At 50.0% G+C, this 27,840-nt stretch overlaps 10 protein-coding genes across 10 annotated transcripts; 5 read left to right on the top strand and 5 right to left on the bottom strand.

Moving 5' to 3' along the window:
- Window positions 1–29: 29 nt before the first annotated feature.
- On the top strand, window positions 30–1,610 carry GGI43DRAFT_421794 (FMN-dependent dehydrogenase-domain-containing protein; the record flags this gene model as incomplete). The annotated part of the gene is made up of 3 exons (XM_083208013.1): window positions 30–57; window positions 139–1,420; window positions 1,511–1,610. 3 exons carry the CDS (start codon window positions 30–32, stop codon window positions 1,608–1,610), a joined length of 1,410 nt encoding a protein of 469 aa, XP_083063005.1.
- A 4,178-nt stretch (window positions 1,611–5,788) lies between these two features.
- On the bottom strand, window positions 5,789–6,127 carry GGI43DRAFT_382131 (uncharacterized protein; the record flags this gene model as incomplete). The annotated part of the gene is made up of 1 exon (XM_083203213.1): window positions 5,789–6,127. The coding sequence occupies one exon, from the start codon at window positions 6,125–6,127 to the stop codon at window positions 5,789–5,791; it is 339 nt and encodes a 112-aa protein (XP_083063004.1).
- Window positions 6,103–7,937, top strand: GGI43DRAFT_321278 (DUF3712 domain-containing protein). Its single transcript, XM_083201857.1, has 3 exons — window positions 6,103–6,633; window positions 6,721–7,276; window positions 7,349–7,937. Exons 1-3 carry the CDS (start codon window positions 6,455–6,457, stop codon window positions 7,673–7,675), a joined length of 1,062 nt encoding a protein of 353 aa, XP_083063003.1. The 5' UTR covers window positions 6,103–6,454; the 3' UTR covers window positions 7,676–7,937.
- Window positions 7,938–8,198: 261 nt separating this feature from the next.
- GGI43DRAFT_382129 (HCNGP-like protein-domain-containing protein) lies at window positions 8,199–9,124 on the bottom strand (the record flags this gene model as incomplete). The annotated part of the gene is made up of 2 exons (XM_083203212.1): window positions 8,199–8,984; window positions 9,044–9,124. 2 exons carry the CDS (start codon window positions 9,122–9,124, stop codon window positions 8,199–8,201), a joined length of 867 nt encoding a protein of 288 aa, XP_083063002.1.
- Window positions 9,125–9,264: 140 nt separating this feature from the next.
- On the top strand, window positions 9,265–13,434 carry GGI43DRAFT_432934 (uncharacterized protein; the record flags this gene model as incomplete). The annotated part of the gene is made up of 2 exons (XM_083209666.1): window positions 9,265–10,681; window positions 10,739–13,434. The coding sequence occupies exons 1-2, from the start codon at window positions 9,631–9,633 to the stop codon at window positions 13,432–13,434; spliced, it is 3,747 nt and encodes a 1,248-aa protein (XP_083063001.1). The 5' UTR covers window positions 9,265–9,630.
- A 268-nt stretch (window positions 13,435–13,702) lies between these two features.
- On the bottom strand, window positions 13,703–14,790 carry GGI43DRAFT_321404 (uncharacterized protein). Its single transcript, XM_083201858.1, has 2 exons — window positions 14,197–14,790; window positions 13,703–14,124 (listed from the first exon to the last, which is right to left on the bottom strand). The coding sequence occupies exons 1-2, from the start codon at window positions 14,413–14,415 to the stop codon at window positions 13,972–13,974; spliced, it is 372 nt and encodes a 123-aa protein (XP_083063000.1). The 5' UTR covers window positions 14,416–14,790; the 3' UTR covers window positions 13,703–13,971.
- A 948-nt stretch (window positions 14,791–15,738) lies between these two features.
- GGI43DRAFT_321243 (uncharacterized protein) lies at window positions 15,739–18,726 on the top strand. The gene is made up of 4 exons (XM_083201856.1): window positions 15,739–15,814; window positions 15,895–17,620; window positions 17,688–17,834; window positions 17,892–18,726. Exons 2-4 carry the CDS (start codon window positions 15,922–15,924, stop codon window positions 18,182–18,184), a joined length of 2,139 nt encoding a protein of 712 aa, XP_083062999.1. The 5' UTR covers window positions 15,739–15,814; window positions 15,895–15,921; the 3' UTR covers window positions 18,185–18,726.
- Window positions 18,727–20,743: 2,017 nt separating this feature from the next.
- On the bottom strand, window positions 20,744–22,767 carry GGI43DRAFT_421790 (cytidine deaminase-like protein; the record flags this gene model as incomplete). The annotated part of the gene is made up of 3 exons (XM_083208012.1): window positions 20,744–20,899; window positions 20,961–22,443; window positions 22,622–22,767. The coding sequence occupies 3 exons, from the start codon at window positions 22,765–22,767 to the stop codon at window positions 20,744–20,746; spliced, it is 1,785 nt and encodes a 594-aa protein (XP_083062998.1).
- A 2,332-nt stretch (window positions 22,768–25,099) lies between these two features.
- GGI43DRAFT_321129 (vesicle transport V-SNARE protein) lies at window positions 25,100–26,131 on the top strand. The gene is made up of 3 exons (XM_083201853.1): window positions 25,100–25,289; window positions 25,361–25,474; window positions 25,542–26,131. The coding sequence occupies exons 1-3, from the start codon at window positions 25,221–25,223 to the stop codon at window positions 26,043–26,045; spliced, it is 687 nt and encodes a 228-aa protein (XP_083062997.1). The 5' UTR covers window positions 25,100–25,220; the 3' UTR covers window positions 26,046–26,131.
- GGI43DRAFT_321135 (ATP10 protein-domain-containing protein) lies at window positions 26,132–27,732 on the bottom strand. The gene is made up of 2 exons (XM_083201854.1): window positions 26,982–27,732; window positions 26,132–26,899 (listed from the first exon to the last, which is right to left on the bottom strand). The coding sequence occupies exons 1-2, from the start codon at window positions 27,377–27,379 to the stop codon at window positions 26,218–26,220; spliced, it is 1,080 nt and encodes a 359-aa protein (XP_083062996.1). The 5' UTR covers window positions 27,380–27,732; the 3' UTR covers window positions 26,132–26,217.
- Window positions 27,733–27,840: the final 108 nt, after the last annotated feature.

The following is a 27,840-nucleotide window of genomic DNA, read 5'->3' as shown; positions in this document are numbered from 1 at the left end:
TGCCGCTGTAGCGAGATAGAAACTGCAAGATGGCCAAAGTATTTGATGCTGCGGAAGGTATGGCGCCACAACACCAGTAATTGGGTTTTCCCCTCAGCTTAGGTAGATTGGGTGCTTACTGACAGCTCATCTTTGTAGTCGCGAAGCACAACACCGCCGATAGCTGCTGGGTGATTCTCTACGGAAAGGTGTACGATGTGACAGATTTCCTCTCCTCGCACCCCGGCGGATCAAAGGTGATCCTCCAATTGGCCGGCCAGGATGCCACCGAGGAGTTTGATCCCATTCACCCTTCGGGCACGTTGGACGAGCTCAAGCCCGAGGCGATGCTGGGCACAGTCGATGCCAGCACCCTGACAGCAAAGAAGCCAGAAGCGCCGGTTCAGAAAGACGACGACGCTCCGCCGCCTCTAGAATCACTTCTGAATCTCGACGAAATAGAGGCCGAGGCCACTAAACGAATCCCCAAGAAGGGATGGGCCTACTACTACTCTGCCTCAGACGACATGATCACAAAAACCTACAATAATACAGTATACCGAGACATCTTATTACGGCCTCGTGTCTTTGTTGACTGCACGCAATGCGATCTGTCAACGACCCTCCTCGGCCACAAAGTCGGCCTTCCCATATACATCAGTCCGGCGGCCATGGCCAGGTTAGCTCACCCAGACGGCGAGCTGGGCATAGCCAGAGCGGCAGGCAAGTTCGGTGCTCTCCAGCTCGTCTCCAACAACTCATCAATGACCCCGGAGGAGATTGCTGCAGAAGCAAAGCCGGGTCAGATGTTTGGATGGCAGTTGTATGTCCAGAACCGCCGCGAGAGGAGTGAGGAGATGCTGCGACGCATCCACAAGATGAAAGACCGATATAAGACCATTGTTCTGACGCTCGACGCACCTGTGCCTGGCAAACGTGAGATTGATGAAAAATCCAACTTTGACAAGGGACTGGTGGTTGAGCCAGGTGTCAAAGGCGGCACAGAGAAACGACCCGGTGGCGGTGGTGTCGGTCAGCAGCTATTCTTCGGCACGGCCAGTGACTTGACGTGGCAGACAACGCTGCCGTGGCTGGCAAAACATACAGACATGCCAATCGTGCTCAAGGGTATTCACACATATGAGGATGCTTACCTTGCCTCCAAATATGCACCACAGGTCAAAGCCATCATCCTTTCCAACCACGGCGGACGAGCTCTTGATACAGCTTCGCCCCCTGTTCACGTCCTGCTTGAGATTAGAAAGTATTGCCCTGAAGTGTTTGACAAGATTGAAGTCTGGGTCGATGGTGGAATCAGGAGAGGTACCGATGTTGTCAAGGCCCTCTGCCTCGGTGCGAAAGCGGTGGGTATTGGCCGTGCCGCATTGTTTGGCCTTGGAGCTGGAGGCGAAGCCGGCGTGGAGCGAACATTAGAGAGTGAGTTGATCTCCCAATCCCCCTCATGACAAATGATAGTGTTGGTACAGCTATTCTTGTGATGACCATGTCTGTGCTTATCATGACGATGGAGTTCCCATGGCGAACATGCCCCATCGAACCACGTCATGATGCTCCATGTCAATCGCCGTGCATCTTATCTTCCCCTCTCATTTTCGTCATGCATCAAATAAGTAAACAAGCCATGTTTTCTAACGACTCGGGCGATGTCGGCCCTGAATAGTTCTCGAGGCGGAGATTGCCACATGCATGAGGCTCCTCGGAGTGAAGAACGTGCAAGAGCTCGGCCCCAGATTTGTAAGTACCACCCAGAATCCTTTAGCCTCGCTGCATGCCCCTGGTTCAGGAGTGGTTTGGGGGAGGCTAGAAAATGAGAAAATGACGCCCCCAGGATTTGTGAATCTTGGCGATCCTTGGTTACAGCAGCTAATTGTCGGGGCCCCAGATCAACACTCGCCGTGTGGAGAGAGATATTTTCGATGGAGATGCGGAGTTGGGCAGGCAAGGGCTGTGGACGAAGCCGAAGTTGTGATGAATCTTCATATGCATCCTCGGCAGCTCGTGATGGCTGACGGCGGGGGAAGTGGGTGGGTGGTGGGTGCGCAACCACTAGCGCTGGCAGCAGCTCATCTCTGCAGCATCTACGGAGTACAGCTGCGAAAGATCAAAGCTGGGGAAGATTGCGAGATGCGAGTACTAGTTCTCTTTTGGCGTGGCTGTGGTTTGGGGTAGACTCCCAGGATTCTTGACTAGAAATTGCGGCGAGCGAGCGATTGAGCAAGCGAGATGTGTAGTCGAAACAGCCTTAGACAGGTGCATTTGCACGGCAGAGATTCCGAGAGCAACCTCACCTGCGTCAAGCTTGTGATGCAGCTTATGTAGGCAATAAGTTATACCGACAGGTACCTTTAGAGCAACTCTTACGATGCTCCAGATTTCCCCGGTAGTAGTACCATTTTCGGGATTATCGCGATGATCAGGATCAGCGATGACGATAAGGTGGCACAGCTCCTTTCAAGGCGGTCAATCTTTGTGCTAACTTTCACTTGGTGCCCTATTTGAAATTGCTGCGTCAGTAGATACAGCTACTATAGAACGAGTCTTTGTACTACTGTACAAAGACTTGTAAGTCGAGAATCCACTTGGCTCTGGCGCCTTGTCCCTGGGGTAAAATACCCAGTCTATGGTACGTAGTTGTTGGCCAAATCCCGGACTACAGCCTAGTCCTCTTTTACACCGTGCTCGTATAAGTTATTTTTGGTCTGAGCACGAGCAGTGAGCGCCGTATTGAAACAAGAGAAATGTTGCAGACAACGCTCCAAACGCAGGTGCAGTGCTGTTAGCTCGTGGACGGACTAGGCACGGCCGAGAGGTGCCTGTAATACGGCCAGAATGGGCATGTGGTGCAGCTGAATCCGGTAAGGGCTACACCATAGCCTCTCGTAGTTGCAGTCGGGTCAACGTAGAGGATGCGTGAGCAAGTGAGCAAGAGTCAAGGGTCCCGCGACTTGGTGTGGTTCAGAGGGAGACTCATAACGTAACCCTTCGTCTGCTCTGTCGGGTGGGCCGAAGAGCTCTGCTTCCTCGTGGCCTATTTCTCGTGTTTGCAAGCAGGGCGCTTTCTTACAGCATCCGGCGCCGCAAAGTAGAGGCTATTGCATATTATTGTACTACTGCGGCCGCCATCCCCTCGAATTCGCTCGCAAATGCCGAGAAATAAGTTCTCCAATAGCAACCCCGTAGACTCATCTAGACCAGACACAGAAAGTGCCATTCGTTGGTTCAAGCAACGAGTTGAGCCCAATATCTTTGGCATCCGGGCTTCCGACAATGCGACATGGTTCGATTACAGCGCGGTAGCTTGAAAGGGCCTAATACGCTGTAACACGCAAATCGCAAAACAATCGTGTAGTAAACAATTAGGTTTGCTGTGGCAAAATATGCATGGCACATGAACCATTTTGTCGTGGCCAGACTAATATCGAACAAAAACATCGGGAGACCGCCATTGGCTAAACTGCAGCCCCCAAGTCCACGCCGCTGGGTCCAAACCGACAAAAATTTGACGGTGGGTGGAGCCACACCACTAGCAAAAAGAGGCTGTCGGATCATTGTCGATATAATGTCAGTGGTGGTTTATTAAGGTATGCATCGACTGAGTTGCCATATGTGACGCCTCTGTTTCTGCTCAAGCTGGCGACGAGGCGACGCAACACTCTTTCGAGCTGAAATCTTTCGCTTGCGCTGAGACGCCAAGGATTCGCCAAGCACGTTTTCTCTACAGCATTTCATGGCTGTGATTGGGGCTAAGATTTTTTCCTGATAAGAGTCTCATATAAGAAAGAGTGGAGGCCTTTTATTTCCGCTCTGCCAATCGTGTCATCCAGCTGCCGTTTTCTCAAGGCGACAGCCTGTCCATGCATGAGTCGCATCAGCCGGGACCAGGGCAGGATCAAGTCCTAATGGCCAGCAAATAAAAAGCCAATCAATATCATCTCATTTTTTGCTCGGTGTAACGATCTGATCGAGACGAGACACTAATCAGACGTTACCAATGCAGAGTAGGATGCATTACACCTTTGCCCCCTGATAAAGATGCAAATTTTTTTTTTCTTTCTTCCTGCCAAGAATATTTACTGAGAGCCTTAGCTTTTGATCTTTTGGCCTAGAGGTCCTAGTCGTGCAGTTTTTTTTCCTCTTATTATTCTTTCTCTTCTTTTTTTTTTCTCCGACTTGTGGTCGTTGCCTTATGCAACATATAGCATTTTGTCCTAAATTTCCTAATTGCACGTTTGTTAGATGGAGATCTTCTGACAAGCATTACTCCGTAGTGCATTTTAAGAGATGATGAGATGCGGTGGCGTTCTTAATTCTGGGTCTTGCGGCCCGGTGGCTCGCCGGAACGGTTCCCAGTCAGGAATCATCTCCTGCAGGCTTGGTAAAGTGTGGAAGCTGTGGATACTCTCTGTCGCATTGAGAAGCGGCTTACGTTTAGCTGTACCGCCGGTCCTCTTTTTTATGGCGCAGATTGGCCATGTTTCTCCTACTCGGCCCTTTCACCTAGCTTGGGCTACTCAGAGGCCCCTTTTTTCTCAGTTGCCACTGGGCGTGACTGGAATTGATTGAAGAGTAAAAACTCTTTTGAAACCGTAGCTTAGCTGTCAAGGGTGTTGTCTAGCATCACCGTTTTTTGACGTGCGTTTGTAGTCCGTGCAGGCTGCGGTGGCCCATCTTGGCGTCGACATGCACTTCGTATATGTGTGTGCAACAATATCACTCAGTCCATGGCATGATCCTATCAGTGCTTGCTTGTAATACCTCGTACGTACGAAATACTGCTCGTAGGAGTAGTTTTGATGCCAGACCAACGTAGCGGAGCCCAAGTAGAGGAGAGCCCACTAGGCTTGGACGGGGCGAACAGGGTCGCGTGCAAAAGAAATTTATCTCCAAAGTGCCCGTCCATGTAATTGACATGCGATCATTGGGCCACCATCGGGTAGGGGGTGCTTTAGAATCGAATCTTTTTTTTGCTATTCCTTTCTTCTGGTAGCTAGTAGCTTGATAGAATCCTATAGCAGTAGGTTAGTCCACCTATCTTTGTTGTGTTGCTGGGAATATATGATCGACACTTCTCTGTCTCTCTGCCATTTTCTCCCCTCGCAGCTCTGCATCAGCACCGGCTTTCACGTGTGACACAGCGGCCAGCCCTTTCAAACAGCCGAGGGATCTCCCTTTTAGTGGCCGGCAGCTACAGAACATCCATGCAATTCTCGTTATGTCGATGAAGGCTGCTGCACTGGTAGCAGGCGAGGGAGCTGTTAGGAGTTGGTGGCGGCGCGGCGCAGTGTGGTAGCGCAGTACGAGCGCTGCAGCAATTATCCGACTCAGTTGCCCCAGACAAAGGTACCCGGCAGCTACCAGGGTGCGCAGCGGCACTCGTACTGCAGCGGTGGTAGCAGCCAGGTTGCTTGTGCGTTTGCGGGGAGGCTTGAGGCGCCTCGGGGCACTTCTCGTTGGGGCATAACGCGCTGCCTCCGCGCTGGTCTTGGTGCGCATGTACCGGGTCTAGCTGGCCGCAAATCGCTGCATTCGCTGGGGGTGGTGGAGATTGGCGGCCGTGACTGGCTGGGAGGATGCAGTGTCTACGACCAGATGGTGCTAGTCGTTGCAGATGAACAGGGAACCTGCGCGAGGAGCGAAGTGGGTGGGGAGCAGACTTGGAGCAGACTTGGAAGCCACCTGGGCGGCGGCCTACGCCAAACGAGGAACAGATCCAGAGAACCTTTTCCGGCCTTCTGCTGAAATGCTTCATGATGCGTAATGGATGGCGTCGGGCCCAGCGCAGCCAGGTTTAGAATTTAGCTGCTGGTGGTACCCGTACGTCGAACGAGGGGGCAGCGGGAGGGGGGATCAGGTATCTCTGCAGCCGTGGATGCGTGACGAGGGACTTATACGACCTGCTGGGAGGCACACGCTCCATCGCCAAAAATACCTTCCACCAGCTTGCTTGCTCAGAGCTAGGACCATGACATGACCCTCCCTGGTCGCCAATCTTTTGCCCCTGCTGGCGCTTTTGGCCTTCCGCCGGTCCCATGTCATTGTCTCGCCGGACGCTGGCTCGATACTTAAACATTGCGATCTCCAAATCGTTCTCGTAGTTGCACCCCCGGCCCTGCTTTTCCTCCCTCATTGCTGCTTTGTGGAGGTTTTGCGTGCGCCATCGATCTATTTGCCGGCTGCCGCCACCACCATCACAATCTCTTCAAGGGCCAATGAGGGTTGTAGGGAGTTTATGATTCTCCAAACCACCGTCACCTAATTCGCCAACGACTGGAACGAAGGCCTCTTTTTATTGTGGAAAGGCACCAACTATACATACATATATACAACTCAGGACGGAAACGCGTCCGGGGTCTTTTCCCTTTTCTTCTCTTTGGAAGTAGAGTCGACAGGACTCGCTCTCGCTTTATCCGACAACCCCTAGTAATCTATAAGGAAAGAAGAGGAAACAGAAAATATGTCCGACAAGCAAGAGACCGAGGGCGCTGAGGTCTACCAGACCGAGAGCCGGGTCGAACAGCCTATTGTGCCCGAGCGTACGCCCAAGAAGAAAGGATTTTTGGCCCATTTGAAGCGCTTTTGGTGGGCATACTTCATCCTCTTTATATGCGCAGTTGTCTTGGGTGTCTGCCTCACGTAAGTGTCGTACTCTAGGAGGGCCTTTTACGCGACTCGCCTTGAAACATAGAAACGTGCTACCGTCTTGCTAACTATCGGCCTCAGCATCTTTGTTGGAGTTCCCAGAATCGCCCAGCAAAAGGTCAACGATGCCAAGCTGGAAATCCAGGGCGTCAATGTCATCAACACCAAGCCTGACAGCATCACCCTGCAAATCAACTCCACCATCACCACCGATGGCTCCATCAAGGCCAATATCGATTCCTTTGACGGTGTTATGTACCTTGAGGATCTCCCCGGCCAGACACCTTTCCTCAACATCACTTTCCCCGCGACTAACGGCGACAAGCACCAAATCGTCAACATCAGCCAGGATATTACGATTGCAGATCACGACGCCTTCAACACCTTCAACATCTGGTTTGCCGCCAACCAGACTCTTAACGTCACCGTATATGGAAGGACCAAGGTCAAGCCGGCTGGCCTGTTCAGAAAATGGGGTGTTACCTTCAAGAAGACCATCAACATGAACGGCCTGAATCTATTCAACGGTACCACCGTGCTTCCTGGTGGAAAGATCGACATCGCCGCAAAGAAGGGTCAACCCAATTTCAAGGCCACTGCCGATATTCCCAATGCTTCTTATTTCACTCTTGACATTGTAAGTTGGCCAATATGAGTGCTTGATTTTTGAAGAGTTTTTTTTTCTTCCTTGTACTGACACAAATCTCAGGGTAACGCCACCTTTACCAACTTTATTGACAACACCGTTATTGGTAACCTTACCATCCCCAACCTGCTCCTTGTCCCTGGCAGCAACAAGGTCCCTATCACTGCCGATCTCGATCAGGTTGCTGTTATTCAGGAAGTTCAGAGCGCCAAGTACTGCAAGACTGGAATCATCCCCGTCAAGCTCCGAGGCGCCGCCGTTGTCAATGATGGCCAGACACTCCAGTACTTCCTTGACGCCTTGTCCGCCAACAATGAGACTGTCCCCATGGACATTGCTAGCATTATCAAGGACTCGCTAGGCACCAGTGTCGGCTGCTCCACGAGCTAAAACTGAGAAAAACGAAAGTTATTCAGTCCCAATAGTTGAGTTGAGCGGATTACTCAAACACAGCTTATTCATGACATCTTTTTATTCTATATTATAATTGTGCCTGAAGGTGGCCGGTGGGGGAAAGGGGGGATTTTGGTTTCAATTTTGTCGGTACAAAATATTTCTTCTTTACTGTGGATGATGTTTGCTGTTGCGTGTCCTCGGTGCTGGGGTACATATACCACTTCACTCTCTGAGTGATTTTTTTAGGGATGGGAACGAACAAGAAGACGTGTTATGAAGTCCTCAGCCGCAACGCATTTGATTCATGATACCTCGATGTAGATGTTTGTATTTTAAGGTAGTGTAGGGCCGCCGATGGCCACGCAATTTATTAATGAGGGGTTTATCCAGCCCTGCTATGTCTGTATAATCTGTTGAACAGATTATATGCTTTTGCTTTAGTTGTTAAATAAGTTCCTTGCATCCATACCTTTGCTCGTATTTATCCATGCCGTCGCTATATATGTAGTCATAGTCGTTATTTCCAGGCCCCTTTGCGCTTCTCGCCCCTGCTGTTTAGCCCTCCTGATACGCCACCAGCAGCTCCGCCCAATGAAGAATTTGACGGGACAAAATCGACGACTGTTCGACCACCAGCAGCTCGATCTGCCTCCTTCTCCTTGGCTAACTTTTCCCTGCTCTTGCTCAACTTGTCTCTGAACGCCCATTCTGGAAATCCTCTTGGATCCCACAATTCTTTTGGGAGCGTCGTCTCGTACTGGCCAACTTCGTCAATACCAACAAAGTCCAGCAGTTTATCCATTAATGACGGATTTCTTAACGCAGCAGACTGCTCAAGCTTAGAATTAAAGTGTACGCCTTTCTTCTTGAGTTGCAGAAACTGATCAATTTTCTTGTTGGCCCCTGCCGGAGGAGAGCCTGGTGGCGAAGGTGGGATATCAAGATTAGGTACGGAGGGGAGAGTGAGGTCTTGTATTAAAGCGCGGTTTGATGAATACGGAGATGCAGGCAGTTCTTGAGATTCATCCGGATCTGGGAGGGTATTTGTGATGGAGGCGTCGGCAGGTGGGAGAGATGGACCCAGGAGAACAGCACTCTGGAGCAAGGGGCCGATAGTAGGTGGTGGTGGCTGGTGATCAGAGTCTTGTTTCGGTAAAGATGAAGATTCCCCCAGTGTCTCTGATTCAGCTTTAGAATGCCGTCCCTCATTGAGCTGTAGAGATTCTGATCGAGAGTTCTCGCTTATTCGAGGCTCATCCTTTTCAGCCTCATCGGCATCAGGAGCTGCTGCCTGTGCGGCGACCTATCAGCGTGTTAGTCAAAATGTTGCTGCGCAGACGCAAGCTCGACATTTATAAATACCTGAGCAGTCTCCTGCTGCAATTGAGGCTGTTCATCTTCTCCTTCATCATCAGAGCTTGCATATCCAACAAGCCCGGCCATTGTGCTTAGAATGATGAAACTGGCTTTGACGAGAAAGCAGATCCAAGATTGAGTGAGTGAGAGCGCGACGAACTGCTGAGACCAGATAGGGATTAGCGCTGTAAAATCGTCGCGGCGCTGAACTCCGTCGGCTGAAGCTCGGCTGTCTTGCCTTCAAGCAACTTTTCAGCGGGCCTCTTCCAACCCCAACACTTGTGACGGCACATCAACTCCCCTCCGTCAACATCCAACCGTCGTTTCATCCAATACCGCCTTTCGGATTGCATCAGCATTTTTGAATTTTAGCAGACGAGCTGTGTGTTTGTTTGAATTGGTTGATCTGCTGGATTCTGCGACCGACCTCGATCAAAATCAATACATCGTTTGGACCAACTTCGGATTCGATTCGCGTTTCTCAAACCGCCACTAGGAAGAGAGAGGAGAAAGGAGTCTTGCATCACCTGAAGACAAAACAAAAGTAGTACTCGCACAACGTAGTGTCTTACTGAGCCTGCGAGACCACAACAATGGCTCGGCCAAGAGACTCGCGCTCACCAAGTCCTGCAGGCAGCCATTACAACTCGCGCCGCCACCGGAAAGATGACGACCGGCGGGATGCCAGAGACCGCCGAGACGATGGAAGGGACTCTCGCCGGCGCTCAAGGTCGCGCAGCCCGGATGTGAGATCTTACCTCTCCCGCTCTAAAATGAGCAATTACCATGCACCTGGGTTTGAGTCTGACAGAAGCTTGAACAACCAACAGTATCGATACCGTGATCGCGACCGAGGCAGAGACAACAGAGATCGCGGTGGCCGTGACCGCGATCGCGACCGCGATAGCTTTCGCCGACGAGACCGCTCCATAGATCGCCGAGACGATGATTTCTACCGCGGAGGTCCACGCGATCGCCGTGGCGCCAGATCAAGAGAGAGACTCCCACCCAGGGCCCGCTCGCCTGACCGAAGACGAGACCGCAGCAGAGATGACTATAGGAGGCGAGACGACTCTAGAAACAGAAGCCGTCGTGAGGGTACGGCTGACTCTCACAATCGCAGCAGCCGTGCCGATAGCCGATCTCGAAAGACTCCGCTGGCCGACAGTGGCAAGAATGGAGTTGATGAGGTACGTTTTCTGGCCTTGGATAAGGAAACTAGAGCTCATGACATATCACAGGCTCAAAAGACCAAAGCGAATGCGGCACAGCCCGAGGTCGATAAGAAGGCAGAGCGACTCGCCAAGCTTGAAGCATGGAAGAAGAAGAAAGAGCTCGAGGGCCAGAAGCAAAAAGAAGTGAATGCTAGCCAGACAAGAAATCTTCTTGCTGAGATGGACAAAAAAGCCAAAGAGGGATCGACGGCTGCGCCATCACCCGTTGTATCGTCTGCAGCTTCGCCGATCCCTGTTGACTCGGGTAGCGCATCTCCAGCAAAACCTTATCTCGGCAAGTTTGATCCAAAAACGATTGCAAAGAAGTCTGCCAGTCATCAGAAGTCAAATGATTCTACTAAAGGGGCTCTGGGATCTATAGATATTCAGCCAGGAAGCATTCCTGCCCCCGTGAAGCAAGCACCTACCGGTGAGACTCCAACATCTGCTATTCAGGATCCAACTCTCGCTAACAAGCAATATCAAGCATCCGCGCTGCCCACAAATCGCGCTAAGACTAGCAGTTTTGGATTTGGAAGGTCTCATGCTGAAGGAGACAAGTTCAGCAGCAAGCGAAAGCTGGACATGGATGAGGAGGTCACAACCAAACGACAGCTCACCAAACTCCCTACTCTCCCTATAGAAGCGGATGATACTCCTTACGCTGACCAAGATGAGGATGATGAATCGGATGGCGACAATTTCGCTGAAAATGAAGAAGAGGCCGCCGCCGCCGCCCGTGCTGCTCACGAAAGGCGTCTTCAAGCCGAAAACCAAGCTGAAAATCAAGCTGAGAACCAGGCTGATGAAGAGATGAAGGATGCTGAAACCCAAGCTGCGGAACAAACTAATGGTGAGCATGCCACCAACGGAGAAACTGCTAGTAAACCCCCGGCAGAGTCTATGGATGTCGATGAGGAAGACGAAATCGATCCTCTGGAGGCGTTCATGGATGATCTCAAACAGGCAGAGACCACAAAGAACCCCCCGAAAAAGGCCTTGGTGACGAAAAAGAAGCAAGAGCCTGAGGCGTATTTCTCAGAGGACGATTATGCTTTCGAAGATCAAGTCGACCCGAATGCAGATGCCCTGCTTAACATTGCGAGTAAACGCAAGAAGAAGGATATTCCAAGCGTTGACTACTCCAAGATTGACTTGCAGCCTATCCGCAAGAATTTCTGGGTCGAGCCTGCAGAGCTGAATTCACTTTCTGAAGCAGATGTCACCGATTTGCGATTGGAGCTGGATGGAATCAAGGTCAATGGCAAAGACGTCCCCAAGCCCGTTCAGAAATGGGCCCAGTGTGGTCTTACCCGTCAAACTCTTGATGTCATTAGTACCCTCGGGTTTGAAAAGCCCACGCCAATTCAGATGCAGGCCCTTCCCTCGTTGATGTCTGGTCGAGACGTCGTCGGTGTAGCAAAGACGGGATCCGGAAAGACTATGGCTTTCTTGCTACCCATGTTCCGACATATCAAGGATCAAGAGCCTCTCAAGGATACCGATGGCCCTATTGGGCTCATTATGACACCAACGCGAGAGCTGGCCACGCAAATTCACAGAGATTGCAAGCCCTTCCTGAAGATGATGAACCTGCGTGCCGTTTGTGCATATGGAGGAGCTCCCATCAGAGATCAGATTGCTGAGCTCAAGCGTGGTGCTGAAATTATTGTCTGCACTCCTGGTCGTATGATTGATCTTCTGGCTGCGAATCAAGGAAGAGTTACCAACCTCAGACGGGTGACTTATGTGGTTCTCGATGAAGCCGATCGAATGTTTGACATGGGATTTGAGCCTCAGGTTATGAAAATCTTTGCCAACATGCGACCTGATAGACAAACAATTCTATTTTCAGCTACCATGCCACGCCTCATCGACTCACTCACCAAAAAGGTACTCAAGAGTCCCATTGAGATTACCGTGGGTGGCCGCAGCGTCGTCGCAAAGGAAATTGAGCAAATTGTGGAGATTAGAGAGGAGAGCACAAAGTTTGTCCGTGTTCTGGAGTTGCTAGGCGAGCTCTATGACAAGGATGAAGATGCTCGCTCGTTAATATTTGTGGAGCGACAGGAGAAAGCGGATGATCTACTCAAGGAGCTGATGCAAAAGGGTTATCCTTGCATGTCCATTCACGGAGGCAAGGACCAAGTCGATCGCGACTCCACCATTTCAGATTTCAAGAAAGGCGTAGTGCCCATCCTTATCGCCACATCAGTCGCCGCTCGTGGTTTGGATGTCAAGCAGCTCAAGCTTGTTATCAACTACGACGCGCCTAATCACTTGGAAGATTATGTCCACAGAGCCGGACGAACTGGCCGTGCAGGAAATACGGGAACAGCAGTCACTTTTGTAACCCCTGAACAAGAGAATTGCGCACCCGGTATCGCCAAAGCCTTGGAGCAAAGTGACCAACCTGTTCCAGAAAGGCTCAATGAGATGCGAAAGTCTCATCGTGAGAAGGTCAAGTCGGGCAAGGCGAAGGACTCTTCCGGCTTTGGCGGAAAGGGTCTGGACCGTCTGGACCAGGAACGCGAGGCAGCTCGCCTTCGAGAACGTAAAACACATAGGGCAGAGGGTGAAGAAGAAGAGGTTAAAGAAGAGGGCAAGAAAGAGGAGGACGACAAGAAGATTGAAAAGACACTCAACGCCATCAAAGCTGCGGCCTCTGGCGTTCAGTCCCGCGAATCTGCCAGAGCCGAAACAGGAGAAAGCGGCGCAAACAAAGCGGCACAACCTGCTGCCACAGGTGACAAGGCCAAGGATCCCCTGGATAAGGTTAGCTCCGCTGTCAGTGCCATCAACAGCCGTCTCGGCAAAGCTGGTCAACTTCGCTCAGGCCAACCCATCGACAACAAGGGTCCGGACGCTGGTGCTTTCCATGCCACGCTGGAAATCAACGACTTCCCCCAGAAGGCCAGATGGGCCGTCACCAATCGTACCAACGTGGCGAAGATTTTGGAGGCGACTGGAACATCTATTACGACCAAGGGCAGCTTCTATCCTCCCGGGAAAGAAGTGCCACCTGGAGGAGAGCCCAAGCTGTATATTCTCATTGAGGGTGATACTGAGCTTGTGGTAGCGGGTGCTTTGAACGAGATGACCAGGCTTCTGAGAGAAGGCACCATTGCTGCTGCGGATGCGGACAACAGAGCGCCGGCGAGCGGAAGATACACCGTCACTTAGGCCTAGAGCTTTTTACTAGGTTTCAGGTGTGCGTAGAAGTTTTGTAAATTTGGTAATGAGAAAAATAGGGCGCAAAAAGGGAAGGCTGTTATTCCAAATTAATTATATATATAAGAGAGACGAAAGGGCGTCTGGGTTGGTATGGGTATAAGTGAATAAGTATAATTATGCTGATAAGTTTATATACAAGCATGTTTGAGGCTTTCCATTTCGCATGCTCTTCTAGAACGTGTTTGGATGTGTCTAATCCAAGATGTAATGTTACAATAACAGTACAATATAAAAACGAAACAAAAATTAAAAGAGCAACAACTGCAGGATGACGAAAATTCGGGTCAAAGGGGGGGGAAGAGGAGCTCGTAGCAGGATACCGAGTCTTCACGCGCCTCCATCAGAGCAGTATCCTTCTCTTGAAGTTCCGTGTCCACTACTCCGCTCCGCTCGCATGACATGGCGCAAGGTATCTTTCAAAGAGTAGGGCCAACATAAAACAGGCATGTGTGTAATGTGTAGGATGTAGGTACGAGTGTGAGCTCGCTAATCCCAATTTGTTAGGGCAGCCTGGTCTGCTGCTCGAATAAGACGTTCCTGTTTGCTCGCTTCGGCTAGGGTACTCGATCGATTTTGCTTCTTCTGCGAGTTGAGCTGCGACTGGAGTTTCCCGCCTTTTGATGAGGCTTTTGCACGAGCCTGCCAAGAAAAAGGAATCAGTCACTGTCAAACTTTTCAACTTTGGACAAGGCAAAGGTCTGCTCTTCTCACTTCGGCCGCCTCGGCAGCTTTTCTTCGCGCATCGCTCGGATCGCCCGTATTCGCACCACCAACATCGCTGCCGCTGCTGCCAGCACCGCCCAGTGTTCGTGGAGGACCGCCGACTTTCTGGGGGACGCGTGATGTTTTCGGACCCGGGGGCGGAGCCGAGCCGAGGGGGCGGCCGGGCTGAGACGGTTCAGATTCAGTCTTGCCGCAGATATTGCCCATGGCTATAAGTAGGGGGTAGGGGGTGGGTTATATAGGTAGGGAGGAAGTTGAGTGCAGTTGGTCGTTGGACGTTGGACGTTGGCGCCGGGGGTTTTTGGAGTTGCGCGGGATTGTGGTAGGCTGTTCTTGGCGCAAAGAGGTTACGCGACGCTGGGAAATGGGCCGGCGGTCGCAAAGGCAGTGGAGGGCTCTAGGTGCGTCTAATGCTCATAATGATATATATCTTTTTGCTTTTAAAAAGTTAGCAATTCATAAAATTGTTGCGTCACGGGCAGCATCCGATGCGACGGCTAATGATTTGCAATAAAAGGTCACTTAAGCGATGCGGCGCGCCGGCTGCTGTATGGTTTGGAAATAAAAAGAAGCTTACTGGACTGGCGTCTGTTTGAAGGGGAGACGTCACTGCCAGGCTAGACTGGGGCTTGCAAGTGGTGGCAGGGTCTTAAGCGGGGTATTCTTGGCTATAGCTCCATGGACGGGAAATTGCTACCCTAGAGCAGACGATTGCGATGCAAATGCTGTATTTTTTGCACACGGAGGGAGGAAATGAGAGATTTATTTGTTGTGATAATAATCTATACAGCTTTATTAGCTTTCCTAACGGGTGAATTCCGTTTTCGGGCCGATGATGCTGTGTATTTGGGAATTCTACAACCATAATATCTGTTGGAATACTAGGCTTATAGAGTAAAGCTAGGATGCGTCTGCTGAGGTAATCATCACATTTTCGCGGGTTCGCAGTGTTTCTGCACATCTTGAAGCAGTAGTAGTGCAATACTATTGAGAAAATACTATCTGGATCAAGTATTACCCAAAGAGGCTATTTTATCCCAATCGTATGTCGCCTTTGGGCAAGGCACGAGCTGGAGCGGCACGTCCACAAAGCATCCCAGGAACTGCAGCGGGCTGAGATTGCGCCGCTACCCCAAAGCGCCCTAGCGCTGCCCAGATTTACAGCGGGGCCCAGCTCGCTGCAAAAAAACACATAAAAGTTGCAGCAGCCCCGACGAGCAGACCATCAAGGTTCTCGCCCTGTTGGTCAGCTACAGGGCCACAACCGCTGGCGGGCGCTGCTTCCCTGCGCCAGTGCCTGCGCACGACATTGGAGCATCTCTCTAGCCTCGAGGATGGGACTGGGACTGGGACAACTGCAGACTTGTGCACCACATCCTTTCCTTTTTCCCTTTCTTTCCCTCAGCCTTTCTGCACATTCCCACATAGCCGCGTTTGACAGCTTCGATTCCACGCCGTTCCACGCCCTACAGCCTGTACAAAACTCTATATCTCGGCTGCTTTTGATTCTCTATCTCCCAGGACCCCTCCCAGACACCTGGTTTTAGACTTTTCACACCCCTTCACCCCTTCTTTCGCATTCCTCACAAAGCGAGGCTCCTCTCGGGTAAGATTCCTAGTGCCTTTGTTCCTCCCCGGCGCCGCCGCGGCTCAGATTAGCTAATGACGATGCACCTTTGTAGACAGCTCAAAAAAGTCTCGATTCAGTAGAGCATGGACGATGACCACTTGCCTTCTAGCCTTCATATGGACCTTATTCGCCCCCCTCACAACTTTGAAATCGACTTAGAATCCGAATTTAAGCCATATCTAGATGCAAATCAGCAGTATCGCGCACTCGACCCAGCAGCCGCGGCGGAAGCAGCAGCTTCACTAGGTCACTTTCTTCGCGGCGACTCCTGCCTGGATCCTCAAGAATCAATGATTTCTGCCGATCCTTTCAAGGAACTCAAGTCTCTTAAAGACCTCACAAAATTATCATTGCCAATGCATTCCGCCATGGCATCTTTTTCGGGCCACGCCGCTCAAGCAAACTCGCAAGACCGGCATGGCAATCCTAACCAAGACATTTCTTTTTCTGCTTCCGAGGTCGCCTATCCCTGGGACAGCAGTATGAGCTATTTCAATAATGCGTTTGCCGATACTTCTCATCTTTATTCCGACAAGCCGCAGGATAAACCGGCTAAATCGAAGGTGGACTGTGATGACTGTATATCAGTAGTGTCATGCACTTCCGGCTGCAGTATAAGTTGCCCAAGCCAATGCGGAGACACAGGTCATGGAGTGTGCTGTGATGATGACGAATGCGGTGAAGCACGTGAAGACAGTCAAGATCTCTGCCTTGATGAGACGTGCGAAAACGCTGCTACGCCCTGTACAGATGCTAATTGCACAGGGCTTGCTAAGCTCGACCATTTCCCTGATGAAGCCATGTCAGATGGTGACAAGGAAGCGGCAGCAGCTCTCGCTTCTATAGGAGACACTCACCCGGCATTGACACAAGACGGATTCCAACACCTTCACCCAGATTCAAACTTTGAATCACATTCTTGCTTCCCAGGGTCGACGTGTAGCCACACGCTATCGCAGGGATTTTTGGGAACAGCTGCCGGCGATGATTTGGCCGGACAATTTCTGGAATTTATGGGCCAAGACAACTCTCTCGCATCGCATATTCTCCAATACCACGATCCTCGGAATACTGTGGATCATGTTCGTCCATGCATGGCTGATCATCTCAACCTAGCTATCCCCAAATGTAACCTTCCTAGAGCTGTCGATGGCGATGCCCTGAGCCATGGCTTGACACACAATTCAGAAGACTTTGCGTGTGGCTTTGAGGTCAACACAGTCGACCAGTTGGCCAGCCATATATTTGAAGACCACTGGCAAATGTATATTCTAAACTCGGACCTTTTTGGTCTACCCCAGTCAACACAGGCAGAAGACCGGTTTTCTGTTGTTCCCAGCCGCTCGAGCATCTCGTCTTACTCTTTTAACACAGCCTCAACAAATGGACCACAGTTTTCTCCTTCAAATTCTTCCATCCAAAACCTGTCTGCGGTCTCATCAATTCCTCCTTCTCCGACGTCACTGGCAACTACTCCTCTTGCACAACCAGAGGAACTAGCTATTGAGGCAAAATCAACCGAAAAAGTATCAATAGCGGCCTTAGCTGCAGATGTAGGGCCCGCCGTCGATTGTATTTGCCAGTGGAAGATAGCTGGTGACAAAGTCTGTGGAATGCAGTTTAAAGATGCAAACGACCTGCATACGCACACAAAGAATGACCATTTGAAAGATATGACGCGGCAACGTCCAGGGTTTCGTTGTCAATGGGACAACTGTACTAGGACAACTGTCTTTGGCCAAAAGAGCAAGCTGGAACGTCATATCCAAACTCACACAGGGTGTAAGTGAATTGATTTGCTTTGCCAACTACGGCACTAGGTAACTTCTTGGGTGCTGACAATTGCTAGATAAACCTGTTAAATGCTCCATCTGTGGCCTGCAGCTCTCAGCAAAACAGTCGCTTGATCAACACATGAGAGTACATACGGGCGAAAAGCCTTGGAAGTGCAAGTTTCCAGGATGCACGCATGCTTTCAAACAACAAAGCGCACTCAGTAAGTGACTGCATATTCCTACTTTTCTATAGCGGACTTGTCTGACTCTTAGTTTAGCCATGCACGAGCGAACACATACTGGCTACAAACCATTGGTATGCGATATATGTGGCAAGACTTTTGGAGAGTCATCCAATCTTTCAAAGCATCGCCGAACCCACAACAACAGGGGCTCCCATGTCTGCATCATTTGCAACAAAGATTTCCATCGATTAGATCAGCTAAGGCGCCATATGCACAGCAATCACAAGTGCAAGCCAGAAGAAGCTGAATCAATAGCCAAGGCAAATCAACTTCGCCTGGAAAAAAAGGAAATGGTGAAGCAGCCTATATTTTCGGCAAGTGCATAAACAAGGGCACGAGTACATCCTGGCGACAATTCTTACAGCCTTCACGCAACTAGATATCTGCGTTGGCTCATCTGACGCAAAAGAAGGGCGAAATAGCTCAAATGGCTTTATCTTCTTACGATGTCTGGCTGCTACTTGAGGCGGCATCGTTTCGTATACCATTGACGAGAATGGAAACCCTAGGCTACAAAGCCTGCTCATTATTAAAGCAAAGCACCTTGATAATATATAATTCAAGGGATCAAAGCTTGCTCTTCACCCTAAAAGTTCATTCCCCTTGGGAGTATTTCACTCTTGAATGATTTTTTTTTCATGTTCACATCGACCTTTTACCTATTTATACGTCGTTGACATATTTCATGTATGAGCGAGTATTACAACATTATCAACTATCAACTTTTTCGGCTGCTTTCTATACAACTTTGCTAATATATATACCGATTTTGGAGGAAAAAGCAACGTGGGGGGATCAGGACTGGACCAGGCAGCCGGCCCGTTAAATCTTGTCGGCAATAACTGAAAGGCGAATAAAAAAAAAAACGAAATGGGAGTTTAAGGGACAGGGAGAGAATAACGTGCTATAAATTCGATCTAGATGTTAGTTCTCTAGATATTGATATGAGAAATGAGAGACAATTCTCCGATAGCAAAGTGCTTTGACACTGAATACATATGTATTTATTTGCAAATCCAACACTTGCTAACGCTAATAGATTCTGATCCACCTGATAGCTGTGATTGATACCATTTATCGAGTACTCGGATACATGATTATGTAATATTTATATATTATGCGATTTTCTTCAGCGCCCTTAATAACACCCGAGGTCTCCATTCTTATTGTGTAAGCAGTCATCTAATGAACAGTCTAGGTTAGAAAACACTTGCGGGTTGTTTAATCTAACCACCAAGGAGGAGATCCGAACTTACCAAGATTCAAAATGCTTCTAACTTTTTCTCTCTTATCATTGGGGCATGTACATTCAAGGCGTCCATCTTGATAAGATCACAATGTGGGCAGTTTTCTGCATATCCGCCGCTGATACTAGCGAGTTAATGCCCAAGGATGAATAGCGTTCATGACCTACTTGTGCTGACACTGGAAGGGATTAGTATTAAGCTGTATATTAGAAAGTGGAGAGATAAGGTATCTTACACCTAATTTTCCATCATCACCACTCGCAATACAGGCATTCAGGTTGAGGGAGGCTGCAATCTTATAACGCCAGATCGTGGATGAACAGCTTGCTTTGAGATATGTACGATCGAGCTTTAAATCATCGCACGTTTCCGCAAAGTTGGGTTCAAAGGCATGAGCGCTCACGGCGAGGATGAGTGGCAAGAACGGTGAAAGGGATTTTATGATTACTAGTTTGTGTTGTGTAAATGAACTGCTTGGAAAAAAAATTCTCACCATGGTTGAGGGGAGAACGCAGCACTATATATACATCGAAGTGTAATACTGTGATACGTGATTAGACGTGTAGTATCTTATATCAAACATACGAAAGGATAGTGTATATCATATTACGTCGAAAGAAGAGACAACGACTCATATTACATCCAAACAACAGGGAAAAAAAATAGTGTCTTATATTACCCCAAAAGAAAAGACAGCGTCTTGCATTAAAAGACGCCCGAGTGCCTCCGTTGCCCACTTACATCTGAGCTCAGCAAGACTATTTCTGTGCCTTAGCTCAAAGCCATGGTTTACGAGACATATATACCCCGTGATCTGTGACTGATGCGGTGCTGATCTGCGCATTAGTTTAATGAGAAGTTCTCACGATGCACAAACAGCCCACGAGACACGACACGGCGAGACATGATATGGCGAGACCGATCAAGTATTAGTAGTAGTAAGAATACTTTCCTTAGCCCGTCAGAAGGAACCGTAATATGAAAAAAGTTGAAGCTGGTCTGCTCCTACTTTGGACAACATACACTCTACTGCGTGTTCAGCCCGATAAGAGCAAAAGCGACGTCGACTAAGGTCTGACGTTATGTACTGACATTCCCGCAGTTCCAGAGCTTGACGGGCACTCGGTGGCCCTACAAAGCACATCCAAACTTTGCAGTTGTACACGGGACGAATCGGTCGCGCTTGGCTAATATCTATCCTCCATGGAGTTGTGTATTTGCATTGAATGAAATCATCAAAAAACCGAAAGTGAAAGAAATAGTGTGCCATTCCAGCTCTACTGCTTCTACTGCCTCTACTGCTTCTACTGCTTCTACTGCTTCTACTGCTTCTACTGCTTCTACTGCTTCTACTGCTTCTACTGCTTCTACTGCTTCTACTGCTTCTACTGCTTCCACTGCTTCTACTGCTTCCAGGCTCATATTATTCAGGAGAGGGAGAAAGTGCATCGGAAGCAAAATATACACAGAACAATATAGCATGAAAAAGTCATTATTAAATTTTTGAATGACGTCTAGATAAAATTGTACATGATTTTGATCGCTCCTTTAGATTTTCTTTCCCTTTTTTCCTTCAAATGGGGTGTTTTCCCCTTCGTTGTTGATTTCAATTCCTGTGTTTCTCCTTTCCATCTTCCTTTAGTGGTGGAACAGACGAGTGTTCTGCTGGACAAAGGTAATGCCCAGCTTCTCGGCCGTCTCAAAGACGGCGCCGTCGTTTTGGCTACCGCTGGGGGCGGCAATGTAGTTGACGCCGGAGCGGGCTGCTCGGAAAACGTTGTCGATGAAGGGGAACTGTAAGATGATTATAGATTAGCATTATAGTCAATAATGAAGTGAAAATTAAAAAACTTACGAAGGCGTCGCTTGAGACGCAGACATTCTTCAACTGCTTCATCCAAGCCTCACGCTCCTCATCGGTGAAAGCAGGAGGCACCTGCTCGAAAACAGCCTCGAAGGCTTCCCTCTCGGCGCCATCCTTGGGGAGCTCGCCGCTGACGAGCAGGTCGATGGCGTTGCTCTTGTCGGGGCGCTTGGTGCCCTTCTTCCACTTGATGCCGAGGACGCGCTCGTGGAAGCGCATCCACCAGTTGTCGGCCTTGTCACCAGCCAGACGGGTGCAGTGGATACGGGACTGCTGGCCGGCACCGAGGCCGACGACCTGGCCGTTGACGGCGTAGCAGACAGAGTTGCTCTGAGTGTACTTGAGGGTGATGGTGGCGACGGTGAGATCGCGGGCGGCGCTCTCGGGCAGGGCACCGGCGTCCTTGGGGGTGATGATGGTGCTGAAGGTCTTGGGAGAGATCTCGGCGTCGTTGCGGTGCTGTTGGAGGGTGACGCCGTAGACAGTGCGGGTCTCGATGGGGCCGGGCGTGTACTCAGGGTCGATCTGGAGGACGAGGTACTTGCCTCCCTTCTTCTTCTTGAGGATCTCCAGAGCGGCGTCCTCGTAGCCGGGAGCAATGACACCGTCGGAGACCTCCTTGGAGATGATACTGGCGGTGGGAACGTCCACAATGTCACTGAGGGCAATGACGTCGCCAAAGCTGCTCATGCGGTCGGCACCACGGGCACGAGCGTAGGCCTGGGCAAGAGGGGAGCTATCGATGCCCTCGATGTCGCTGACGAAGTAGACCTTCTTCTCGTCGTCTGTGAGGGGCAGGCCAATGGCAGCACCGGCGGGAGAAACGTGCTTGAAACTAGCAGCGGCGGGCTTGCCTAGAGCCTCCTTGAGCTCCTTGACAAGGGGCCAGGCGTTGAGAGAGTCGAGGAGGTTGATGTATCCGGGAGAGCCGCTCAGAACCTTGAAGGGAAGGGGCTGGTTGGAAGTGAAGGCAGAGGCGGGCTTCTGGTGAGGGTTGGCACCATAACGCAGGGTCATGTGCTGGTCTCCTGAGCCGGCGTACTCCTTGCGGAAGAACTCGGAGATGGCGGCGTCATAGTCGGCAGTGTGCTCAAAGGCCTTGAGAGCATAGCGGTTGCGGCTGGCGTCGCTGATCTCGCCCTTCTCGAGCTCGCCCAGGAAGCCGGCGTAGTCGTTGGGGTCGCTGAGGATGGTGACTCTCTTGTGGTTCTTGGCGGCAGCGCGGATGAGCGTAACACCGCCAATGTCAATCTCCTCGACAGCCTCGGGGATGCTGACGTTGATCTTGGCAACGGTGTCTTTGAAGGGGTACAGGTTGCAGATGACATAGTCCACCTTGTTGATGTTCTGGTCGGCAAGGTCCTTCTCGTCAGACTCGAGGTTGCGAGCAAGAATACCGGCATGGACAGCAGGGTGCAGAGTCTTGACACGGCCAGCGAGCATCTCAGGGGCCTTGGTGATGGCGCTGACATCCCTATACGCCGTGGCGCATTAGTTTTCATATTGTCTCTTGTCATGAGCTATCGGTAGCTTGCTTCATCCTCCACTTTTTGACTCTTTCTCTCTCTTCTCTTTTTTGGTCGCGTGTCCATGTCTCAACCGGAATTGGTTCCTTTTAAATTCAAGGATGAGGCATTGGGATGTTTTCATACTCAACGGGGAATCCAGACTCGCGGATCATGCGAGCTGTGCCTCCAGAAGCCAGGATTCGGACGTTCTGCTGGGCCAGACCCTTAGCCAGATCCAGCAGTCCGGTCTTGTCGTAGACGGAGACGATGGCGATCTTCTGGTTCGACATTATGAGGCGGGGCAATTCTTTCTTCTAGACAATTGGAAGAAGAATATGAATTAGTCTAGAGATAGAAGTTGAATCAGAGACAAGGAAAAAAGAAAGAAAGAAGCTCTCCTTTTTTTGTCCCTTTTATATAAATATAAAAGAGCTGATGTCGTCAGTTAGCAAAAGAAAAAAATGGAAAAAAAAAATTAGCGGGGTAGCAACGCAGGTCCTATGGTGGGGTGTTGAGGGGAATGATTTGCGCTTTGGCGTTGTAATGGTGACGACTTAGCTGCTTGATTGGATGCAGCTGGAGCTGTGAGGCACTTACGAGTAACTAAAGGGACCTGCGAGCCGATAGTGGGTTTTCAGATGAAAAAAAAAATTGAGTGAGAGCCAACCCAACTGACAGCTCATCTATGGGCGGATTGTCGGCCAGGTGTTGACTCATTCAAATTGATAATTTCCATGTCCAAAGATAACAATGAATTCATATATTTTATTGATATCTAATTCCTTTTCAGTCTGTTGCATTGAAGGGCTAGGAAATAATAGTTATCTGGCCCTGTATAGAGCTTACAGGAGTTTCTTTCCGATCTTACCCCCCTCGATGGATGCGTGGTTTTGGATTTTTTTCTTCTCTGGCGCTAACACCTATTTTTGGTGTGAAAACCGAGCGAGTGTGATCCATTGGGTATGTTGATAACATAGAATTGTAGCCATGCTCGTATGAATAACCAAGAATTAGCTGTATCGCTTGTTAGTTCATGTTTGATCCCAGCATCACTCGACATTTTGAGTCTAATATTGCCGGACATCAAGTATCTCATGTCGTTAGTAGATCACGTAGCAGCAAGACCAGATAATTTCACGTGAAACAAGTATTGCCGCGGTTTTCATACAGCCTTAGGCAAACAGAGTATCATATTTTGGTATCATCACCGGCACCAAGACACATGTTCATCGAAATCAGTCGAATTAGAGCCTGAACACCGCTTGTGCCCCAAGTATTTTTGATCGTGACCTCATTTTTTTTTTAGTTGGTATAGACTGCTGTCCTAGCAAGCCCATCCAGGACGCCTTCCGTCCCAGACCGAGGCCCAGCCCGGGAAATAAGTACAAGTCAGACCGGATTCCCTCTGAGCCAATGCGATGCAATTCAAACCCTTTTTTTGTTCAAGTGGAAAAAAGCATGCTGCGCCTCAATGCCCCATTCTACCCCGACGACCCTTCGTAAACCAAAGCATAATTAAAACATTTAAGCCTATAGTACAATGTCAGTTAGTAATCGATTTCCAAAGAGTTTTCCCCCTCAATTTTTCGTTCCAGATCCACCCATATTGAAACGAAATTTCTTCAGGAATGTCGTACCTTGATGGCGAACTTGCGCTGGGGGAAGTGAGTGTTGCGCTTCTTGGTCTTCTCCAGAACACGGGCCTTGTCCTCAGGTGATAACCGGCGGCGGATGGCACGGGTCTGCTTGGGGCGGAGGTCGAGAGGCAGGTACTTGCTCTTCTTGTAGAAAAGACGGAGCTGGTTGCGCTGGGTGGCGTTGGTAACGGTCAAGACACGAGCGATAGACTTGCGCAGATCGTGGCTATAATTGAGGGAAAAGCGTTAGCCGCAACAATTTCTTCATTGGCCAACTGTCGAATATTACGACAGCGAAAAGGGGGGTTTCCTCCTTACATCTTGTTCAGCTTGGAGCCGGAAGAAGCGACCTTCTGGATGCGGAGCTGGCCGAGTTCAGCCTTGAGCTCGCCGAGCTGCTTGGCCAACTCCTCCTTGTTCTTGCCCCAAAGCTGGGAAGCCTTAACTTTTCCCGTCGACTAACACATAATAATCAGCACCCTGCTTTCCGACGCATTGTATAAAAATAAAAATTGCGAGCGATTATGACGGATTGACGGATAAGGAGGGGTGTCGACGACTTCGTATGTGACATCTCGGAACGACAGCGCATAAAATTCGAGATCGAAGGGACAGTCGTCCAGCAAGAGGGGAGACGTGTATTCTTTTTGTGATCTAAAGAGGGCATATTCATCGTTCAGAGCAACGACCGTATGTACTCACCATCTTGAGAGTCTGTGATGTGATTTGCGAGAGTTGGGTAGTAAAAGTTTGCCTCGACCGTGACCCGTCCGTATGTCGCGATGGTTCGTAACACTCCAAAAGAATTTAGTCGAGGGTTTGCCGAGTCGGTGAAAAATTGCCCTAGGGTTTGGCTGAGCGTGCACCAGATTGAAAGACTTTGTAATTTTTCATTGGCCAGATAATTATGGGTCGAAAGTGGGTAGCGAGAGACGCTCACGTGCGTAGTCCCGTGCTTTTCACGTAATGCTAGCGCCGAGCGGTGAGCGATTCTGCCGCCGTCTCTCGAACGGATTCGGGCGTCGGCATATCCCCGTAGCTCAGCGCATGTTCCCATATCGTCATCAGAGACACCCTTAACAGAACTGCCGCCTGCACAGACAAATATGGCCACATCATCGGGAAACGCTGGCTGGGCCCAGCTACGCCAACAGGCACGATCACTAGAAAATCAGGTAAGAGTTGAGCCAATATGGAATGTTTATTTGATGAGCTCCTTGACTGACCATGGGACTCGCCCTTTTAGACAGAGAGTCTGTTTCATACCTACTCCCAATTCTCTACTGCGTCCAATATTCCGGCCAAACCGACACCAGAGGAACGAGATGTAGAAGCAAAGCTAGAGGAAGTGCTGGATAAGGTTTGTCTTTCGAATTACCAAAATGTCAAACTTAGGCAAGCTGTGGATAGCTAACATACGATGGCAGCGCGACAACGTCATCGGCCAACTCGCTCGGCTCCTAGATTCGGAAGCGTCCCTAAACACATCTGCGCTCAAGCAGAACAATTTATCCTTGCTACGAGAGAAGCTCTCATCTCACCGACGCGATCTCACCCGGCTTAAATCTACGCTACAGCAAGCCCGAAATCGCGCCAATCTCCTGACCAACGTCCAATCTGACATTGACGAGTATCGGGCGAACAACCCGGAAGCTGCCGAGGCTGATTATATGCTGGACGAGCGTAATCGCATTGACCGAAGCCACGATGCGACAGACAGCGTCCTCAGCCAAGCGTACGCCATTAATGACAGCTTCATTGTGCAGAGGGAGACTCTGGCGAGCATCAACCGAAGGATAACGATGGCGGCGAGCAAGGTACCAGGTATCAACTCAATAATCGGACGTATAACATCGAGAAAGAGGAGAGATGGGATTATCATGGGAACATTTATCGCGCTGTGCTTCATCGTCTTCTTCTGGTTGAGATAAAAAGGGGAACCATATAATATTATTCACCGGTTCCGCATATGTCATTGGCGTTAAGGGGGGTATCAGCGGTTTTGTCTATTTTTGTCTATTTGTACAACATGGCAGGATCCATAGCACTATTTCTTCTTCATCCAATTATACAGGCGCAGAAACTTGAAGAGATGCCAAATTTCTACAACACACTCTTGGCCTTTTCCAGATGCGGCTTACCGGGCAACTTCTCTCTCGCTGCTGCAGGCAGCAATGCTTCCTTCTTGATATCATCAACCAGCTTCAGTAGGCCTTTGTTCAGACCCTCCAATTCGTCTGGGTGGCTAGTTCCGCTGCCAGCCCAGCGTATCCTGCAGTGGTGGTCGACGAGATATGTATAGCCAACCTTGCTGTTAAGCAGGCCTATTGATTCGCGAATTTCGTCTGTGATGCCTCTTCGTACGAGAAAATACTTGTCCCAGTCCTTCTCCGGAAACCTCTTGCGCAGCGAACCCATAAATAGCTTGATAAGGAAAGCCTTGCCAGAGTTATCTTCATAGTTAACTCTAATGATCTGTGCCTCATCGCCACTGCGTTCAAGTGCCTCATGAAGCTGCGGGTTGGCCTCCTTTGATATAAAGCTTTCAACTTGTCGCTCTGCCCACTGGCTGCTGAAGATGGATACGACAGATGCTCTGCCGGAGAGGAGGGGGGTGGTGTCGCGGGGGTTTACGTCTTTCTTGAGAATCGTTTGGCCATAGAGGTTGGGGAAGAAGAGGGAGAGTTCGGCTTTGAAGAGACGGGGCGGGGAGATGAAGGATTTACCCTCATGGTATTGCAGGTTGCCCCAATCACGGAAATATGGTCTCGATATTTTGGCAGTCCTGTATTGAGTAACACCTCATTGTCAGCAACCTAGTCTTTATTATGTTTGAATTGTAGTTTTGTTATGTTGGTTCCCCTTACAGCTCCTTGCGTCTTGCTAGATGCTTATCATAGTTGACAAAGTCCTCCTTGCGCTGCTGCAATGAGCGACTATCAAGACCAGTGTTCTCGCCCGGCAAAGGAGGCAGTGCCATGCCAATTGGTCGAGGCAGTGGCTTCGGCGTAAACCCTCCCTCTACTCGCTTTCCGTAGCTTCGTGGTGCATCGATCGGTGTCCCTGCGACGGTAGCCTTGGGGTCCATGGAGGCACCCGAGGCGGGCTTCTCTGCCTTGGCGGCCCTCACCGCAGTTGCGGTAAATGTGCGACGCCATTGGCAGCGGGCGCACGACGACGATGAAGCAGCAGCAGCATATCTCCTGCTCGAGAGGAGAAGACCACTGAGGGCCAGCTCCAGCGTCCGTGTTGACGATGATGACATGGCTTGCGGCGCCGGGGGGGTTATGTTCACGGCGGGCTTTCAGGCTGGCGCCCCGGAAAAAAAATTTGGGCTTGTCGCAAGCAATGGCTCCATTCTTTACGGCCCCGGAAGGACGCACGGCTCCGGGGTTCGCATCGGCAGCGCTAAAGTGCTTTCAATGGCCGAGCGCTGCTAGCTGTGAAAGCAGTTTAGCGCCTCTTTGTGCTGCTGCTCACCAGAACCCAGAAAAAGCGAGTTCCAAACCCATAAGCACCCCAGGATTTCGGCTATCCGCGGGGAGCTACAAATCCAGCTTCAACCGCAATGCCGACTGAAGCCACGCTTGGCCTTGGAGAAATCCCCGGGTCTAGAGTCGGCGAAGTATTTTATTCTTTTTGCTTTTAAATCAAATTGTCATTCTCCTCAACCCTCCTCTCCTTCTTTTTGATCTGCAGTCCCGTTGTGCCGTTCAATTGATTGAG

The sequence above is a fragment of the Trichoderma evansii genome, assembly GCF_050947405.1.
Source record: "Trichoderma evansii strain SZMC 28006 chromosome Unknown GGI43scaffold_5, whole genome shotgun sequence".
Lineage (NCBI taxonomy): Eukaryota > Fungi > Ascomycota > Sordariomycetes > Hypocreales > Hypocreaceae > Trichoderma > Trichoderma evansii.
Note: the sequence above shows the minus strand (reverse complement) of the source record. Positions and strands in the feature narration are given on the sequence as shown.